The sequence below is a fragment of the Petaurus breviceps genome, unplaced genomic scaffold, assembly GCF_028583685.1.
Source record: "Petaurus breviceps papuanus isolate PSGF00001 unplaced genomic scaffold, PetGlider_PUasm1.0 90397, whole genome shotgun sequence".
In the NCBI taxonomy this organism is placed as follows: domain Eukaryota; kingdom Metazoa; phylum Chordata; class Mammalia; order Diprotodontia; family Petauridae; genus Petaurus; species Petaurus breviceps.
The window spans coordinates 295,006-313,848 of NW_027187239.1; the positions used below are offsets into that span (position 1 = coordinate 295,006).

The 18,843-nt window shown below is 49.2% G+C and overlaps 2 protein-coding genes across 2 annotated transcripts in view; one reads left to right on the top strand and one right to left on the bottom strand.

Moving 5' to 3' along the window:
• TMEM258 (transmembrane protein 258) overlaps positions 1 to 18,843 on the top strand; it is a 428,372-nt gene that overhangs the window by 288,512 nt on the left and 121,017 nt on the right. The gene's annotated exons all lie outside the window — the stretch shown is intronic.
• Positions 1 to 18,843, bottom strand: part of FADS2 (fatty acid desaturase 2) — a 41,115-nt gene that overhangs the window by 8,089 nt on the left and 14,183 nt on the right. Inside the window, exons 3-7 of the mRNA XM_069108525.1 lie at positions 17,580 to 17,777; positions 17,150 to 17,251; positions 11,037 to 11,162; positions 3,116 to 3,176; positions 1,563 to 1,639 (exon numbers count right to left, since the gene is read on the bottom strand). Of these exons, the coding sequence (XP_068964626.1) occupies positions 1,563 to 1,639; positions 3,116 to 3,176; positions 11,037 to 11,162; positions 17,150 to 17,251; positions 17,580 to 17,777 (564 nt within the window). The remainder of the gene's footprint in view (positions 1 to 1,562; positions 1,640 to 3,115; positions 3,177 to 11,036; positions 11,163 to 17,149; positions 17,252 to 17,579; positions 17,778 to 18,843) is intronic.

Genomic DNA, 18,843 nt, shown 5'->3' on the forward strand with positions numbered 1-18,843 from the left:
GGCTCCCCACTGCCCAGGCCGGCTCAATGGCCATGACTCCATGCTGTCTCTATGACATCTGGACAAGTCTTAGGGACAAGGGGAGGCATGGGGGAGGGCACTAAGGTGTTAACGGGCCCCCACAGTTGTACAGCTGGGTCATGTCAGAGCAAGTGCTCATACCCAGGTCCTCCTGACCCTGAGGACAGGCTGCTGACCTGGACGGGCAGTCCAGAGCCCCTGGGCGTCTCTGACCAAATGCATCCTCTGCCAGTCACACCTCAGGGATCTGAGCCCTGGCGCATCCCCGGGGCCACCCAGGCACATGCCCAGAGGACAGCTGAGACTCCCTGAGCCCTGGTGGCACTCAATAACGCAGCCAAGTTTGGATGGTCTGGGACAAGAAGGGGGCAAGGCAGACCCAGAGCCTGGCCCTGGGATTTCCCCAGCATAGGAAACTCTACGGAAGCAGGTCAGCTCCTTCCCATGGCTGTGGGTCATCCTGAGGGAGCTCCTGGGGCAGAGGGAGGGTGAGGAGTGCGGCTTGCCCTGGCCTGCAGGGTCGGCTTTCCAGCCACCACACCACCTCTCTCGGCCTCAGCTTCCTCACCTTCAAAATGGGGAGATAACAGCACCTACCTCCAGGATCAAGTCAGATCGTAAAGAGCTCTGCAAAATTTCAGATGTTCTATAAATGCCAGTTATCATCACCATTATATAGCTTAAGACAGAACTGAAATGCACACTGGCTGTTCGCTATGCATTTCCCTACCACCCTCATAGACACACGGGAACTGGGGGGGGACCTCGGTGCAGACCATATGGCCCACTATCAGCCCATTTTACAGATAAGGAAACTGACAACCAGGCAAGGCAGATGAGTTGCCCAGGGTTGCATAGGATGTATCAGGGGCGATGAGCAGAGCCCACTGCTCTGGTGTCAAATCTGCCCATCTTACAGATTCTGTGTTGGAAAGGCTCCTGGAGCCATCACCTGTTCCAACCCTTCCCTCCCCCAGTTTTGCAGAAGAGAATGTTGAGGCTCCAGAAGAGAAGAGCAGGAACTTGCCCAGGGTCGTATGGAGAGCAGGCAGCTGTGGGGGGATTCACAGCCAGGTTCTCTGAGCCTCAGAATGACAGAGCTCAGAGGGACCCCAGAAGTCAGCTCCACTGTTCACCCAATGCCAGCCCCCCAACAAATGTGGAGCCAAAGAGGGATGGATTCCCTTGGGGAATTTACAATGCTCCCAGAAGCAAAGGAGCCTGGGGTCGGAGTCAGAAGGTCTGGGTTTGAATCCTAATTTGGCCCTTAACAACCCATGTGAATTTGGGCAACTCCCTTGACCTCCCTGGAGATCAGTATCCTGAAGGGGGCCTTGGATGAGACGACCTTTAAGGTTCTACCTCCTAGCTCTAAATTTGAGCCTAAAGGCCAATCACCAACCACCCCCCTAGCAGAAGGAGACTACAGCCGCCCAGTCCAGTATACACACCACCCCTCTGCTCTCAGGCTCCCTGTAGGCCCTTCCCCAAAGGCCGAGCACCAAGCACACCCCACCAGGACCTGGGGACGCATGACTCACCACCCAGTCTTTGCGCACAAGCATGGTCATGATGATTTGAAACTGGAAGTACATCGGAATGAGCAACGGCGGCCCAACTGTGGGAGAGAAGAGAGAGGAGACGCTGAGCAGGGCTGGGGAGAGGGAGGGCGCGATGGTGGAGGGGCTTGGCCCAGGTCCTGCCCCCACCCCAAGCCCCTTCTGTGTGTCCGCAGGGCTCAGGCACAAAACCTGGGGCTGACCACAGCCATTGTCCTATCACACAGAGGGCATCTGGGGAGTGAAGGACTGAGCCATGGCCTAGGCAGTGGGGCCTAGAGCCTGGCTACAGGTCAGGCCAAGCCAGAGTGACCATGGACGCAGGCTTTCCTCTCTCTGGGCTTGGTGGGAAGTGAACATGGGGCCAGGGCAGCCCACTTGGGTCCAAGCTCAGCCCCTTATGAACTGTGGGGCCACTGGCAAGTCACTGAACCTCCATGGGACTCAGTTTCATCATCTGTACAGTGAGTGAGTTCATAGGTTGGTATAGTGAGAAGTGCATTAAGATTTGGAGTCAAAGAATCTGTGTTGGGACCCAGGCTCTGTGCATTTTATCTGCCACTGGACAAAGGACAAATGACTTTGTTTTTTATTTATTTAAAGGGCCTCTATTTCTTCATTTCTAACATGGGAATAAAGTAAAGCTCTCTCTCATAGGGGTGTTTTGGGGAAGGGAGGCAGAGGTGAAGCTGAGCCTGGAGTCAGGAAGACCTGAATTCCTTTCCAGCCACAACCATTTATTAGCTGGGTCACCCAAGGTTAGGCATCTGGCTGCCTCAGTTTCCTCATCTGTAAAATGGGGATAATAACAGCACCTATCTCCCAGCATTGCTGTGAGGATACAATAAGTTAATGTCTAGAAAACACTTGGCTGACCTTGAGGCACTTTATAAATGCTAGATATTAGACATTGTCCACATAATGAGATGGAATCTCCAATGATTCATATCAACATTATAATATCAGTTACAGCAACAATTAGTGCATTCCATGTTATTATTAAATGGGCATTTCTGTTATTAGATTGCTCTCCAGTTATTAATATTATGTCTATTATCTTTATTAATATAATACCAATTATCATTACCTATTGGTATATAGCAATTCCAATGATCAGCAGTATAATACTAATTAGCTTGTAACACAATGATAGACAATAATTATTAGAGGAGAGCTAATGTTTTATTTTATGAGATCCCCAGGTATTGAATTAATTACAATCATTACAATAGTATCAATATTAGATACACCAATATGCTATAAGTTCATTATTAGCATATCAATATTATTAGATGGGCTCTCCCATTATTCATTATCATAATCATTACAATAAATATTGAATGGGCTCTATGTTGTTATTCTTCTTCCTCTCAGTTCTAGGATCCCATGCTGGCTCTTCTCTGCACTCCTAGGAGATGAGATGCCCCCTGGTCAGCAATGGGGGAGGGGCAGAAGCAGCTCTGCTAGGGTTGCTGAGGGTCTGGGGCTTGGGGCAGGGTTTGGGTGGGCAGCCCTGGGCTGGCCACTATACTCACTCAGAAAGAAGTATTGATGCTGGTGGTTGTAAGGCAGGTATTTCAATTTCTTCTTGCCATACTGGAGGAGAGAAGAGAAAACATTCAGAACCATCTGGATTCCTGACCCTGGCCTGGGCAGAGTCCAGTCTTGGGGCTGGCCGGCAAGGCAGAATCTGGGGGAGGTATCACATCAGGTGACAGGAATCCCAAGTGATCCCAAGAGGCTAGAAAGAGGGGCCAAATTTCCCAAGATGACATATAAGGAAGATAAATGTAAAGTTCTACACTTGGAATAAACAATCAATTGCAGAAGGCCAGGATTGAGGGTTAGAACTTACCTGAGTTCACTCATGAGCACCTGGTATGGCAAACAGTCAGTAAACAAACGTTTATTAAGTCCCTACTTGTCCCTAATGCTACTGTATCTCTATTAGTTAGGACAGTGCCTGGATAACAAGCCATTCTGGCCTGGAGCCCTGATAAGGGCAGGAAGCCAGATGGACAACATGGGCCAGTTGCCCACATGTTATATTTGGTTGAGGGTACCTCCATGCCCCCAGAAGGGGAGCAGCCCTATTAGGAGGGACCCTCAGGCAGGGATGTCTGTGGGGGCAAGCCCACCTATGTAGAATGCTCTGTTTCCTGCCCTTGTTATCCAAGGGTTGCCTTGCATCAAGGCCCAGGACCAGCCCTGGTGGCACTGGTTCAGGTGTGTATAATGATCTGGCTGGCTTTCCTATCTAGATAAAGGGCACTTTTAGTCCAAAAGGCTCAGGTCTGCCTTGCTGCCAAGGGCTGGCAAAGGTCAAAGTGGGGCTGGGGACAGCAACCTTGGCAAAGCGCTGACTCCAGGATTCCTGAGAATTCATTCAGCTCTGAGCTGAGTAAGCATCGATGGGGCTGAGCCCAGCCTGTGGCAGGGAGTCCTGGGCAGCCCAAGTAACAGAGTGAGCCAGTGGCCACGCAAATCGTCCATAACCTCCACAACCCTGGACACTGGAACATTGTTCAGGCCTCCCACACCTGGAGAACAAGGACTGCAAGGGTCCCATGGAATGGCCCTGGAAGCTGAGGTTCATCCAAAGTTCCTCCAATTCAAGAGACCATCTCCCAACTCCGTGTCTTTTTTTTTTTTTTTTAGCAATCAGGGTTAAGTAACTTGCTCAAGGTTACACAGCCAGTTATTTCTGGGTGTGGTGCTAAGTGTCTGAGTCCGGGATTCAATCTCCAGGTCATCCCAACACTGGAGCCGGTGCTCTTACTCACTGAGCCACCTGGCAGCCCCTAAGCAACTGGGGTTAAGTAACTTGCTCAAGGTTACACTGCCAGGTGTTTCTGGGTGGGTGCTAAGTGTCTGAGCCTGGGATTCGAACTCCAGGTCATCCCGACACTGCAACTGGTGCTCTTACTGTGCTACCTGGCCGCCCCTCTCCACGTCTTTTTACTGGTCACCCTCCATACCTGGAATGCGTTCCCTTACTTGCCTTCACCTACTGGTTGCATTCAAGACTCAGTTCAAATCCCACCTAATGAGAGGCCGTTCCAGGTGCCCCAAGGCTGAGTCTTTCTTCTAAAACTACCTTCCATCTGCTCAGAAAACCACATGTTGTATGTGTAGATGGTTTGTATGCTATCTCCCCCACTGAAATGGGAGCTCCTTGAGGGCAGGGTCTGTTTTTTTTACCTTTCTTTTGTCTCCCCAACTGTTAGCACAGTGCTTGGTGTACAGTAAATGCTTAATAAATGTGTGCTGATTGGCTTGAATGGGATTGAATATGGCTGTCTAAGAAACGCTGAAGAATGTGGAGAATTCAGAGAAGCAACAGGAGACTTCTCTGAACTGATACAAAGTGAAGGAAGAAGAACCAGGAAAGCAACATATACAATGACTACATACAGCACTTTATAGAGAACGACAAATAAACTGAATGATGTGTCATTCTAGAGACCAAGCTGGTCTCCAAAGAAGGGAGGTAAGCTGTGCTTCCTTTCCTTATCGGCAGAAGTCCGCAGAGAGGTGCCCCATAGGTCTGGAGCACTGCCCGTGTTCCCAGACTCAGCAGATGAGATCGGTTGGTAAGTTTGCTGAACTACATTTCCCCCTTCACCCCAGCCCCCCATCTTTCTTTTTTTAAATTCATTGTCACAGGGGACATGGTTCTCTGGGGAGGGGAAGGGAAGAGATGTATTTAGAAATGGAGCTGCTATTGATAACTTTTTTTTTTTTTTAACACTTTAAAGCCCCATTTGGCAATACCATGATTGATATGGAAGATTAAAGCTTCTGGACCAAGGCTATGGACAGATAGCCAGAGCCCAATTCCCTCCCCCTCTCACTGTTTGGGGAGGAGGGCAACAAGTCCCACTCCCCCCAGAGGCCCAGCGCTAGCTAGATGACATTGCTAAGTCCCTTCCCAGCCTGCCCTTCACGGACTCTCCATTCTAGGCAGACTGGCCTATATTTGTGGTTCCCTGAATTTGGCACTCCATCTCCTACCTTCAACAACTCCATCCCTCCTTCCCTAGGACATGAGGCTTTTTTTTTTTTTTGCTTTTTGGAGGGCAATTGGGGTTAAGTGACTTGACCAAGGCCACACGGCTAGTTTTTGTGTTAAGTGTCTGAGGCCGGATTTGAACTCAGGTCCTCCTGACTCCAGGGCCAGCACTCTACTCACTGTGCCACCTAGCCTCCCCAATAAGAGGCTCTTAATAAACGTTACTGATTGACTGACTGAAGCTCAGCCCTGCCATTTACTATCCTTGGGGCATTGAGCCAAGTCCCTTCATTTTGCTGGGTCTTGGTCTTCTCATCTGTAAATAAGGCAGATGGACCTGATGGCCTCTGCCTCCTTCCAGCTATTCTATGAGTACTATCGATCTGGCCAAAGGGTAAGCTCCCTGAGGGCAGGTGCTACCCCCATATTCCAAGCCTGACACATAACACCAATTACAACTCATTGATGAAACACGTGAAGGTTTGAAAGGCACTTTCCACATATCCTCTCTTTTGATTCCTACTTAGCTATTATAATCATTATACCCATTTTAGAGATGAAGTCACTGAGGTTCAGAAAGACTTGCCTAGAGTCAGGAGGACCTAAGTTCGGATCCAACCTCAGACACTTCACACACACACACACACACACACACACACACACACACACAAACCTAGCCGTGTAACCTTGGGCAAGTTGCTTAACCCCAATGGCCCTCCAAAAGGCAAAAGGCAAAAAAAAAAAAAGACTTACTCAAGTAACAGCACTAGTAAGAGTCCAGGGTCAGATGGTTGCTATGTAGATTTGTCAGATGAAGGGCCTGAAGAGGCAGGGAAGGGCAGCTCTAAATTCTGTCATCCTATGCCCTTCGGTACAGCTTGATGATGAGAAATATGGGGACATTCATGAAGACTGGGACTCAAGGGGGGGCTCGAGGGATGGGTCTCCATACAGCAAGGGAGAAAGGGAAGTTGAGGCAGTGTCCCCCCAGCTATCTGGGCACAGCTGCACTTTCTCCAGGTGCAAAGGGGGCAGGGTCTGGGAGCCCAGCCATGGCCTATGAGGCCAGCCCAACTCTCCCATCAGCCAAAGGTCCAGCCGTTTCCCCTCTATCTACATAGTAATAGTTTTAGCCACCTTGTTCTCATCCAGGGAGATGGCATATCTTTCTCTCCCGGAAAGTGAAAGAACAAGAGAAAAATTCCTTCCCATGTCATCTCCTGTCAGCTGGCCAGGATTGGGCATTCTGGGGGGGTGACATCACTTGGGGTCCTCAGATCCCCAACTCTGACCAGTGGTGTGCTTCAGATAAGGTTGAGGTGCTGAACAGGCTATGGTATAGGAAGGGGATGGGGTTCACTTTTGGAGAGCAGTGTTATTAAGGCAGAGATGGCACCATGGGGAGGGCCTTGGCCTTGAAGTGGGGTCTGACTTCCCAGCTGCTGACAAGCCTGGGTAAGTCACTGCACCTTTTAGTCTGGTTGAGTGTCTATCTGTAAAATGGACAGTGGAGGGTACTCTAGGTGACCTCAGAGGGGCCATCTTGGGCCTTCAGGCTCACCCTCCACCATCCTTCCACACTCAGCTTCAAGATCCTGGCCAGATTCTCTCTCCACACTTTCCTCTAAGTCTGTCCCTTCCCCTCTGGGCTGCACCCACTTGAGTTCAGGCCACCAGGACCAGCCACCCAGAAGGCTCTAACAGCCTTGGAGCAAATCCCTGCCCCACTCCCACCTCAAATCCGTTTTTCTGCATCCCAAGATTTAACATTCCTTAGGCATCGCCCTAATCACAAGGCATTAGAAAATCTCTGAGGTCAAGCCTATCATTTTACAGAGAGGAGAGGTGGGACACGGAGAGAGGACTCGGGTTGGCCAAGCTCACAGAGCTAGGAAGAGGTAGAATCAGGATTCAAACCCAAGACCCCCCTACTCCAGATCTAGGGTTATTTCCACTGTCCCCTCTTAAAGCACCACCAGCACCTCTGACCAAGGCTGGGCAGTCAGGTCTGCCACATTAGCACACTGGTCCTAAATTCCAACACTGGCATTGGGATTTCACAGTATTTAACAGGTTTTATCCTATTAGGGAGAGTAGTAAGGGTGGGGGAACAGAATCAAGAGATTTAGAGCCAGAAGGAACCTTCAGCACTATGTAGCTCAACACTTTTCATTTTATAGAAGAGGAAATCAAGGCCCAGAGAACAGGCCACTGATCCAAGGTCACACAGATAGTAAGACTTGAACTTCAAGTCCTCATTCTTTCCACCCTTCCCACTACCTCTCACGGATTACCCTTACAATCGGATTCTACTGAGCCAACAGCCCCTCCGCTATCACCTGGGCAGATCCCTTCCCCACTGAGCCTCAGTCTCCTCTTCTGTTAAAATGAGGAGGTTAGACCAGGTGACCTCAGATGCCAGCTTCCAGGAGGAGGAAATCCAACATTCCTTGTAGCCCTGGTTAATGCGCCTCCCTCTTCTCTCTTCTCTGGCTATTGCCCACCAGGTAGAGAACATATTCTTTAGTCTGGCATACAAGTGCCTTCACGACCTGCTCCCACCCTCCCTTTCCATGTTCATCTTTATCATCTCCTACCTGCCCCATTCTCTTCCATCCATGCTGGCTTAGGACCACACCAGCACTTCCCACCCCCCTCCATCCATCCCCCCTTCTTGATAGTCCCAACTCCAATGCTGCCCAATTTCCCCGGTCCTAAGCCTTGGGGTGAATCCTGCCTCAAAGACTTACAAGCTGGGCGACCCTGAGGGAGACCTCTCTCTACGGGCCTGTGAAATGGCAGGCCAAACTCCATGATCTCTGACATTTCCTCCAGCTCTCAATCAGTGACCCACTCTCAAAGCCTGACCTCTCCTTTGCTCTTTTGTTGGAAGGCCATAATCCCTTATAGAAGAAGGGGCCGCATTCCCTCAACTCCCCAGCTCTGCCCCCTGGGAACTGAGCCCACAGCAGGTTTTTAATAAATGTTTATGTGATTGATGAATAATGAATCCATACCTACAGTGGGCGCCGACCCCTGAGACCGCTTCACTTGGGGGCCAACGCAGTGCTGCTCAGAGACCCCTCCCACCCCAGAACTGAAACAGAAAACCCTTTATTTCCGGAAAGAGGATTTCTGTGAAATTGTCCACAGTGGCAAAGCCAGGAGTAATCCTGTTGCTAATGGCAACCCGATTCTAATTCAAAACCCTGGCATTCAAGGCAAGCCTGTACAAGACAAGGTGTCCTGGAGGCCTGCCTGACACCATCTTCCTCTTACCCAGATTGGATTATGGCTCAGACCCAGAGCTGGGGGCGGAGGGGGGGGGGCTGGGGTCGCTGAGTCCAGCCCCCTCAATTTACAGAGAGGGCAGGAGACTTGTCTACTCTCTGGAGAGAGGAAGAATCTATTCAATCCCAGGCCTTCTCATTCAAAATCCAATGTTCTTTGGGGAGGAGAGACAGAGACAGAGGAGAGAGACAGAGCCAGGAGATGGAAAGAGAGAGACAGAGAGGAAAGAAAGACAGAAACAGATGAAGAGAGAGGAAAAGAGGGCAGAAGGAAAGAAAGAGACACACACAGAGAAAGAGAGAGACAGAGAGAAAAGAGACAAAGAGATGGAGAGAAAGAGAGGGGGATGGGGAAAGAGAGACTGAAAGAGGTAGAGACAGATAGAGGAGACACACAGAGAGAAAGAGACTGAGGAGAGACAGAGAGAGTCTCAGGCAGACAAAGAGGAAAGAGAGATAGAGACAGAGACAGTGCATTCATGGCTTCTTCTCTGCCTCTGGGAAGGGTTTGCTCTTTCCCCACATTAAAAAAAAATATCCAACAATACTAGTTCTTAGGATCAGAGGCCTGTTGCTGGAAAGACCCAAGAGTCCATGTAGGCCAACCCTTTCATTTTATGGAAGGGGAAACTGAGGCCCAGGGAAGTAAGCGACTTTTTGAAGCCACATATTGGAGGCAGGATTTGAACCCAAGTCATCAGATCACAGACTTAGAGTTGGAAGGCTCCTCAGAGGCCATCAGCTCCAACCTTCTCATTTCTTTTTTGTTTGTTTATTTGTTTTTTTGGAGAGGGGAAGGCAGGGCAATTGGGGTTGAATGGCTTGCCTAAGGTCACACGACTAGTAGGTGTTAAGTGTCTGGGGCAGGATTTGAACTCAGGTCCTCCTGAGTCTATTCCCTGTACCTCCTAGCTGCCCCCAACCTTCTCATTTCTATACATCAGGAAACTGAGGCTCAGGGAATGAAAAGCCTTGCCCAAGGTCACAAAAGACTCAAGCCTCACAGGTGTGTGTCAGGTTGGCAGAGTGTGAGCAGATCTGGGTGATCGCTCCAGCCCCTGAGGGAACTCCAAGCCCTTATCTGGCTAGAGTTCCAATCACTGCCTCCACCTACATCTCTACCAGCATAAGCCTTGATCCAGACAGGTTTCCTGAAGACCTTGGGGCAAGAAGGGAGATTGTCATCTAGCAGGTTGAACCAGGAGATAGCTGTCACTTGGAAAGACTTGGGTCTTTGTGGCAAAGGGATTACACTCCTGGGAGTGGCCCCAGTGCACAGAACCAGGGGCCTCACTCCCAGCGTGAGAACTGTGTGGTCCAGAGACACCGGACTCTTTGCCGTGCCTCACACAAGACTCTCCTTCTCCCAAGTCCGAGCATTTGTCCTTCCTGAAACGCTCTCCTCCTCCTCAGCCTCCTGGCTTCGTTCAGGTCCCACTTTCTACGAGAAGCTTTTGCTGCCTCCTTAGCACCTGTGGTTTCCTTCTGAGACTGCCTCCAGTATATCCTGAACGTATGTTGTACATGCAAAGCTGGTTTTTTGTTGTCTCTCCCCCATCAGAGGATGAACTCCTCAGGAACAAGGGCTATATCTTTGCTTTTCTTTGTGTCAAAGGTCCTGACTTGGCCATCAGGGAAAGTCGAAAAGAGGCAGATTAAGGTTGGATGCTGGGAAATATCTCCTGACCATGAGAGCTGTCTCAAAGTAAAAGGGGCTGCCTCGCAATGGGGTGAGTCTCTCCCTCCTGGAGGCCTTCAAGCAAAGGGGGATGACACTTGTCACCATGCTGGAGAAGGACTCTGCGTTCAGGTATGGGTTAGACAAGATAACTCGGAGGTCTCTTCCAACACTGACTCCACAAGTGAGATGTGTGCTTCCCTAGGAGCTGATGAATACCTGTGCATATGGCGGACAGAATCTAGGACTTAGGAGCTGGGGTCAAGTGCCCTCAGACTCTTGGCTCACATATTCAAAGTGAGGAGGCACCTTAGTGATCATGGAACCCAACTCCACTCATTTTACAGAGAAGGAAGCAGGTGCACGAAGGGTCACGGAGCTATGTCAGAGTGAGAGTCAGGTTGGTCCTTGTCTAGAGCCCCCATTTCTGTGCTACCCTCATACCTCCCTCCTCCTCCTCTTCCTCCTCATCTTACCTCCACTGGCTGCCACTCGCCCAGGACAAAGACATGGAGCATATTCACATCGGGGTCCTTCTGGAAGATGTTGGGCTTGGCGTGGTGCTGGAAGTGCCGATGATTCCACCAGTTGGCCGAGGCTCCCTGGAGGGGGAAAGGAGAGGGGATGAGGCCGATGGCTCTGGGATCTGAAGCTGTCAGAAGCTTGGAGCTCTGGGAAACAGCCCATCCATTCTGAGTGATGTTGCCAGGAGAGCTCAACACACAGGGACCCAGACAGCCGGGATCTGTGAAAAGGGGGAGGGGGGTGATCCGAGGCAGGGAGAAATAGAGAACCCACTATGCACCATGTCCCTAGAAATGTCCTTAAAAACCAGGTCACTATAAGGAAGACAAACTGAGCCACCAAGAAACCAGTTATAGATAATGAAACACCTCTCCAGTCGTAAGAGAGAGGTGGAGGCTACTGGGGCAGAATGCTGGATACACTGCCAGATACACTTACTGCATCACCTGTTTTCACTTAAATGCTTTTCTTTGCTACAAGGGAGGGTTTAAGCTAGGGAGGAGGGGGGTGGTGAGAGGGAAGGGAGGTATTTCCAGAAATCACCTAAATATAAAACAAAGGCATAGATTTTTTTAAAAAAGGTTTTTCTTGAAGTGGAAAGAGACATCTCTCAATAGAAAACAGGTGAACTGCACCACCTGGGTAAGTCATTTCTTTCCTCTTCTGAGACAGAAGATAATTGGATTAGGCAGTCTGTCTTCCAGCTGAGATATTTTATAGACAGGATCATTTGTAAGGCCCTTTCCAGTTCTAGATCTGAAAAAGGTCAAAGCAATGAGAAGAGACCTCAGAAGTTTAATCATCTTACAGAGCAGGTAACTGAGGCCCAGAGAAGTTAGAGTGAATTCATTGCCCAGGAACACATAGCTGTAAGTGTCTGAGGCAGAATTCTAACCCAAGCCTTCCAGGGCTCTCTATCAAAGAGCCACTACTCCGACCACGAGCCACAAATTCCCCAGCTGAGGCTTCTTACCCCAACTGAAATCGGCTTTACTGGTCGGATGTGAAAGGAAGGTATTGCTGTTGTGACGACATACTTGAGCCTCCCCCCTCTTCAGGATCTTGGTCCCTTCCCTGCTACCCGCCCAAGGGGCAGCTCCTGTTTTCAGAGCCGGGAGCTCAGGGCCCATGCTCTGGTGGGGAGGGCTCTTTCTTGCCCAATTAATCAGTGGCACCCGAGGATTACTGACAAGTCCTCAGCTGGCTTGTTCACTTCCTGAGACAGAGAGATCTAGACAGAAATGGCAGGTTTGCCAAAGGCCCGGCTTGTGCCAAGAATGTTTCCCAAGCACAAAATGCTTGTTCAAGCAAATGCGTGTTTTCATTGGTTGGCCCCCACTTTGGTCTAAGATATTAACCTGGCAAAAGTTCCCTGACTTGATGGAGACGTCTGTGTTGACAGGTTCTGGGGAGAGCATGAGGCTGCCCAGCGTGCCTTCCAGCGATGGCGCCACTGGCAGAGGCACTGAAGGAGATGCCACGAACACAGGCTACGGATGCCACTGTTCTAGCTCCCTAGGGGGGTCCAAGCCCCCGTGCCCAGAATGCTCTCCCTGCTCAGCTCGAATCCTGGCTTCTGCAGGGAGCCTCCCCAACCCCACCTAATTCCAGTGCCTTCTTCCTTTTAATAATTTCCAATTTGTCCTGTGGGAAGCTTGTTTGTACATATTTATTTACATGTGACCCCCCCCACCCCAACTATGAGCTCCTACAGGGCCCGAGGGACTATGTTTGCCCCTTTTTGTATTCCCAATACTTAGCACATAGTAGGTGCTTCATAAACACTGGCTGGATGTTGAATGAGTGAATGTTTGAGATATGGGAGTGAAGGGGCAGCTAGATGACACAGTGAATGGAGTCAGGAGGATCTGAGTTCAAATCTAGCCTCAGACACTTGATACTTACTAGCTGTGTGACCTTAGGCAAGTCATTTAACCCTGATTGTCTCACCTTCCTCCAAAAAAAAAAAAAAAAGAAATATGGGAGTGAAATGGGTCTATCCTTTATGCTTTAGAAATCCTTATCTCCTGGGCCAGTGCTGGATCTATGATCTCCTGGGAGTGACTACTGCAACCCCCCTCCCCCTCAAATAAAATGCTTCATGTTTCATCTGCATTCTCTCATCTGATCCTCCTAAGATGACTGTGGGGGAGGGACTGTCCTCATCCTCATTTTACAGATGAGGAAATTGAAAGCAATCTCCAGCCTCCCTCCTGCCTCTAACCACCCTGAGAAAATACTGACCAGCAAGAAAATTCCCAGAAGACATTTCACAAAGCACTGGAAATCAAAGGGACACCCATCAACTGGGGACTGGCTGAGCGAGTTGTGGTAGATTACTTCGGTGGAATATTATTGTGCTGTGGGAAATGATGAGGGGGTGGTTTAAGAAAACATGGCGAAATCTCTGAACTGATGCAAAGTGAAGTGAGCAGAACCGGGAAAGCAATGTCATAAAGATGACCCACTGGGAAGGACCGATCCCAGGCAATTCCAAAAGACAGCAACGTGACGATAAATACTCTTCTCCTCCAGAGAGAGAACCGAGCTGCTGACTGCAAACTGAAATATCATTTCTGCATTTTCCTTTTCTCTTATTTTTTTTAATACCACTAATAAGTAAGTGTTTTAGATGATTTCACACGTATAACTGATACACTGTTTGCCTTCTCAGTGGGTGAGGAAAGGAGAAAATTTGGAACTTAAAATTTAAAAAGAAGGCTTAAAATAAATAATGTAATTAAAAAACAAAACCAAAAAACTAATGCCCTGTGTCTCACATGAGGCCCTTTCCCATCGCTCCAGCCTCCCTTCCTCATTTACTATACACCAGGCCCCTTCATATGCTCTTGTGTTCCAGCCAAACTGGCCTGGGGGCTGATTCTTGGACATGATGTTCCATTTCCTACCTCAGTGACTTTGTACTATTCAGTGCCAGCTCCCTTCTTCCTGACTGCCTCTTAGAATTCTGAGCTTCCTGCATTCAAAGCTCAGGTTAAGGGTCACCCCCTTCAAGAAAGAGGCCCTCCTCCCCCAAGGCTTCCAGTGCTCCCTGAAATAACTTTCTATTTACCGATATGCATAGCGTATACTGTCCCCACCCAAGGGATACAAGAGGGCAGTGATCGTTCTTCTGGGGGCTTAAAACCCCCAGTTCCTGGCAGTGACTAGTAGACAGGTGGTGATTAGCAAATACTTATTGAGTAAATGAATGGCTGGTTTCAGTGAGAGTGGGAGAAACAGCTGGGAGGGGAATCTGGGCCCCTGACTTAGCCTAGCTCCTCCTCCTCCCCAGGGGTCTGTGCGCCAGCTAACCTGGACCCTTCTCCTTCCCCAATTCAGCCTACAAAAGCAAGCAATATAGTTCTGGGTTGGGTCTTACTGAAAGTTGGTTCAATCCCTCCGACCTGACCATGGAGCTGGAATCAGGGTCCACCCCCCCACCCCAGCCAGCCGGGGTGGGTGTCCCTTCCTCTGGACTAGGGCCAAGCAGGGTCACACAAGGTTAAGGCTGGTTAGGAGAGGGAATGCTGCTTTTCAGCATTCAAGAGAGTTTTCATTAGAAAGGAGAGAGCAGGAGAAAGGAGACAATGCTCCCTGTGTGACTCAAGGCCCCCCACCCTGGCAGGAAACCAGACCCTTGTATGAGCTCGGGTGAGGCTGCTGCTTAGAAAGCTGGGTCTCCCATCAGCCTGGGCCAGCGAGAGGCCAAGCTGGCCGTGAGAAGACTCCTCGGCTCTGCTCAAGCCAGGAAGGAAAGAAATCAGTTTGTTGGGGATGAAAGGGAAGGCAAAAGCCCAGGGCCCGGTGGTCAGTCAGCCAAGTTCTGTGGGGGAGCCGGGCCAGTGATTGCATCAGTGCCCAAGTCAGTGAGCAAATGAGGCCCAGGAAGGTGACATGGGAGAGTAACGAGGGCAGGTCTCCCATTTTACAGATGAGGAAACTGAGGCCCTGGGATGTTACCAGCATCATAGCCACGCACTTTGCCAATATCATCTTGTTTCATCCTCACAACAACCCTGGGAGGGAGGTGCTGTTATTGCCCCCATTTTACAGATGAGGAAACTGAGGCCAACAAAGATTCAGTGATTTGTCCAGGGTCACACAGCTAGCAAGTGTCCAAGGACGGGTTTAAATTCAGGTCCTGACCGGGGTCTCAGCACCATCTACCGAGCGGCGTAGCTGCCAGGGGCTCTTCACTGGCCTTGTTCAGGGATTCCTTGGGGAAGCCACCCATGGATCCTTTCTCAGAATCCATTAAAAAAAACCCACTGTTTTAAAATACACAATAAAACACACAGTTTTGCCAAAGAAACCAGTTATACTGAAATATAGATATCAAAATATTCCTGAAAACACATTCATTGGCCTCAAAGTGCAGAACCTCTGTTTGGGCCCAATCTGCCTGTTGTAGAGATGAGGAAAATGAGGCCTGGAGAGAGGAAGACCAGAGTCTTGTGTTCAGCTAGGTGGCTTCTAGCTAAAAGGGCCATTGGTAGGGCAGCTATGTGACACAGCGGATAGAGCACTGAGCCTGGAGTCGAGGACCTGAGTTCAAATCTGGCCTCCCTGTGACATATGACCCTGGGCAAGTCATTTAACCCTGATTGCCACCCCCCCCCCCAAAGAGGGCTGTTGATAAGCTGGAAAACCTCTAGAGGAGAGCAATTTGGATGGGGAAGGGCCCTGAGGCCTGGCTGGAGGAACTGGGGATACTGAGCCAGGCAAAGAACACCTGACACCCTGCCCTGTGCAAGAGGGATGAGACTTGCCCTTTCTGGCCCTAGAAGGCAGAATCAGGAACAAGAGAACAGTCATCATTCAGGCATTTCAATCTTGTCTGTCTCAGTCATGTCCAACTCTCCATGACCCTGTGCAGGGTTTTCTTGGCAGAGATCCTGCTGTGGTTTGCCATTTCCTTCTCCAACTCATTTTACAGATGAGGAAACTGAGGCAAACAGGGTTAAGTGACTTGCTCAGGGTCACAGCTAGGAAGGGTCTGAGTTTGAATTTGAACTCAGGTCTTCCTGATTCCAGGTCTGGTGCTCTGTCCACTGCGGTGCCCCCTAGCTGCCCTTAGAATAGAATTTTAAAAGTCAAATTTCAGCTCTCCAGAAGAAAACACATCTTATGAGAGCTGCCCTAAGGTAGATGGGCTGCATGAGGCCTGGTGGGCACCTGCCTCCTCACTGGAAGGGTTCAGAGACTTGCCAGTCACTTAGTGGGTGTGTGGTCATGGAGATTCATTTGGGGGCCCTTGGACCAAAGGTCCCCCCTGGCTCTAGGGTGCTACTCTGTGTGATGACTTATCTGGGGTCATTCAACAAGTAACGAGCACATCTGGGCTTCAAAGTCAGGCCCCAAGTCTTGCCTGCTGTGCCCCCTCCACTATGGCTGGCAAGCCCCGTAGCTCTTCTCTCTGCCCCAAGTTTCTGAGCCCTGGCACCTTAGAGTATTGTTTTCTTCATCGACAAACTGTACATATCAGGGTCACCCTGTCTCCTTGTGAAGATTAAACTCCAAATCAAAATAATCTCAAGGGTCCGAGAGGCCCAGGTCAGCCCCATGCCTCCATGAGACATCAGAAGATTTTATCATGTGAATTTCCTTCTGATAACTCATTATTTACCATTATGGCTCAGTGCCACAGAGACAGGAGGGATCCCAAGCCTAGCTTCTCATTTAATTAAGGAGGAAACCGAGAACTGTTTTTATTCAACAAGAAGAGAAATAAGAAAGATCCTGGCAGAGTGTGATGGGCAAGAGAAATCTATCTAGAGCATTCTGGGAAAATCTGAGGATGCAGAGAGTGCTTTCAACTGGGAGGAATCAGGGCAGGTAGCACCTGAGCAAGGTCTTGAAGAAATGGTTTCTGAAGGGAGTAGGTGAGGAAGGACTGTACTCCAGGCATGGGGCACAGCCTATGCAAATACATGAGGGAGGGCTAGGAAATCTCCTACTTCTCCCTGCCCAGATTAGCTTGGAGGGACAGACCTGAGAACACCTCTGATCTGTAAAGAAAAATGAGATGGGGTGGAACCTGCTTAGTGCTGGTGGCACTTACCTTGAGGTGGCCAATCACAAATTTGTGGACAAGGTGGTTCCACATGGTTTTCTTGTAGACTGAGAGGTGGCCATAGTCATGTTGGAGCCATCCAGCCTGGGCCTGGGGGAAGAGAGCAGGTCAGGAAAAGATACTTAGTGAGTCCCTAGAATGCACCAACAAGGCCCAGCCAACATGAACCAATTGAGAGCACAGAAAGCAGAGAGTCTGCATATACCCTGAGTGTGTTAGGAGTCAGAAGGTAAGAACAAAGGGCTGAGAGTCAGGGAAGCTTTGTCTCTAACTAAACACAACCTGGGGGTGAGCACCTCCCCATTCTAAGTCTGTTTCCTCATCTATAAAATGAGGGAGTAGAATGATCCATAAAGTTCCTCCCAGCTCTCTCCCAGAGGGTCTCTGACATTCTATGTTCTATTGTCCCGTTTTTCACCTGGGAAGTTGCTAAGATGAAGGCAGTCAAGATGGTTGAGATCCAGCCAGTGCCAAAGTAGAAAACGGTGAACCAGCCAATGCTCTCCATGACAATGATCTGGGCCAGGAGCAGGAGGAAGAAGATGTGGTTGGTCTCAAAGAGCTTCATGTCTTGTGCAGTCTTCCTCAGGGCTCGGAAGTCCTCTGTAATCTGAGGCTGAGAGGCCAGAATCCAAGGAGGGGTGTGTCAGTCGCCCGGATAATCCCACACAACCCTGAAAAGCCCAAGCAACTCAGTTCTCCCACCCAGAAGAATCAGCCTTCTTATGCTGAAGGGGCAATCTTGAGTGTCCACCTCCAGAACATCAACAGAAATATTTCTTGAGTTTCACATGCCCAGACTCATGCTAGGGGATGCATCTGGGAGAGAGAAGCTCTAATCATTCTCTATGCCCTGAGAAAGCTTCAAGTCTGACTGGGAAAAAAGTATAAATAAAAAGTATGTAAAACATTGAGCCATCAGCAAATAGGTATAGTTTTGTCTCCTCTTTACCTGTATTATGCCTTTAATTTCCTTCTCTTGTTTTATTTTCACTGTCATTCCTAGAATGGGCAGAAGGGAGCACCCTTGTTTTACTCTTGTGGTTACTGGGAAAGCTTCTAGTGTTATCATTGGACAGGATTCTCGTTTTGGGTTTTAGATAAATGCTTTTTCATGATTTTAAAGAGGTTCTTCCATCTCCGTTTTACAGGATTTTAGCAAAATGAGTGTTCTGCCTTGTCCTTTAAATCCCTTAAGATAATTATGTAGTTTGGGATATTTCTGTTTATAATAGAAATAATTATGCCATTTGTTTTCTTAATCCTAAACCATCCTTGTATCCCTGGTATAACACACATAGACAATTTTAAAAGGATAATTAACAAGATAAGGTAAAAGAAATGCTGTAGCTAGACAAGAGTTTGTATGGAAAAAGAGATGGGGGTCTTAATAGACTACAGGCTCAGTGTGAGTATTGTGTGAGCTAAGCAGGAGGATGGAGGAAAGCCTGTCATTTCCATTGGTGTGGGCAATGACCAGCGAGGATCATTGTGGAACTTAATTTTAGAAAGGTGCCCTGAGCACTTAAGAGGTTGAGTGAGTGGCCAAGGGTCACTCAGTCAGAAGGAGTAAGAGACCTTGGTCTTTGGGGCTGTTGTTTATGCTCGCTCACTCTCTCCCTCTCTCCCTTTCTCCTCTCTCTCTCTCTCTCTCTCTCTCTCTCTCTCTCTCTCTCTCTCTC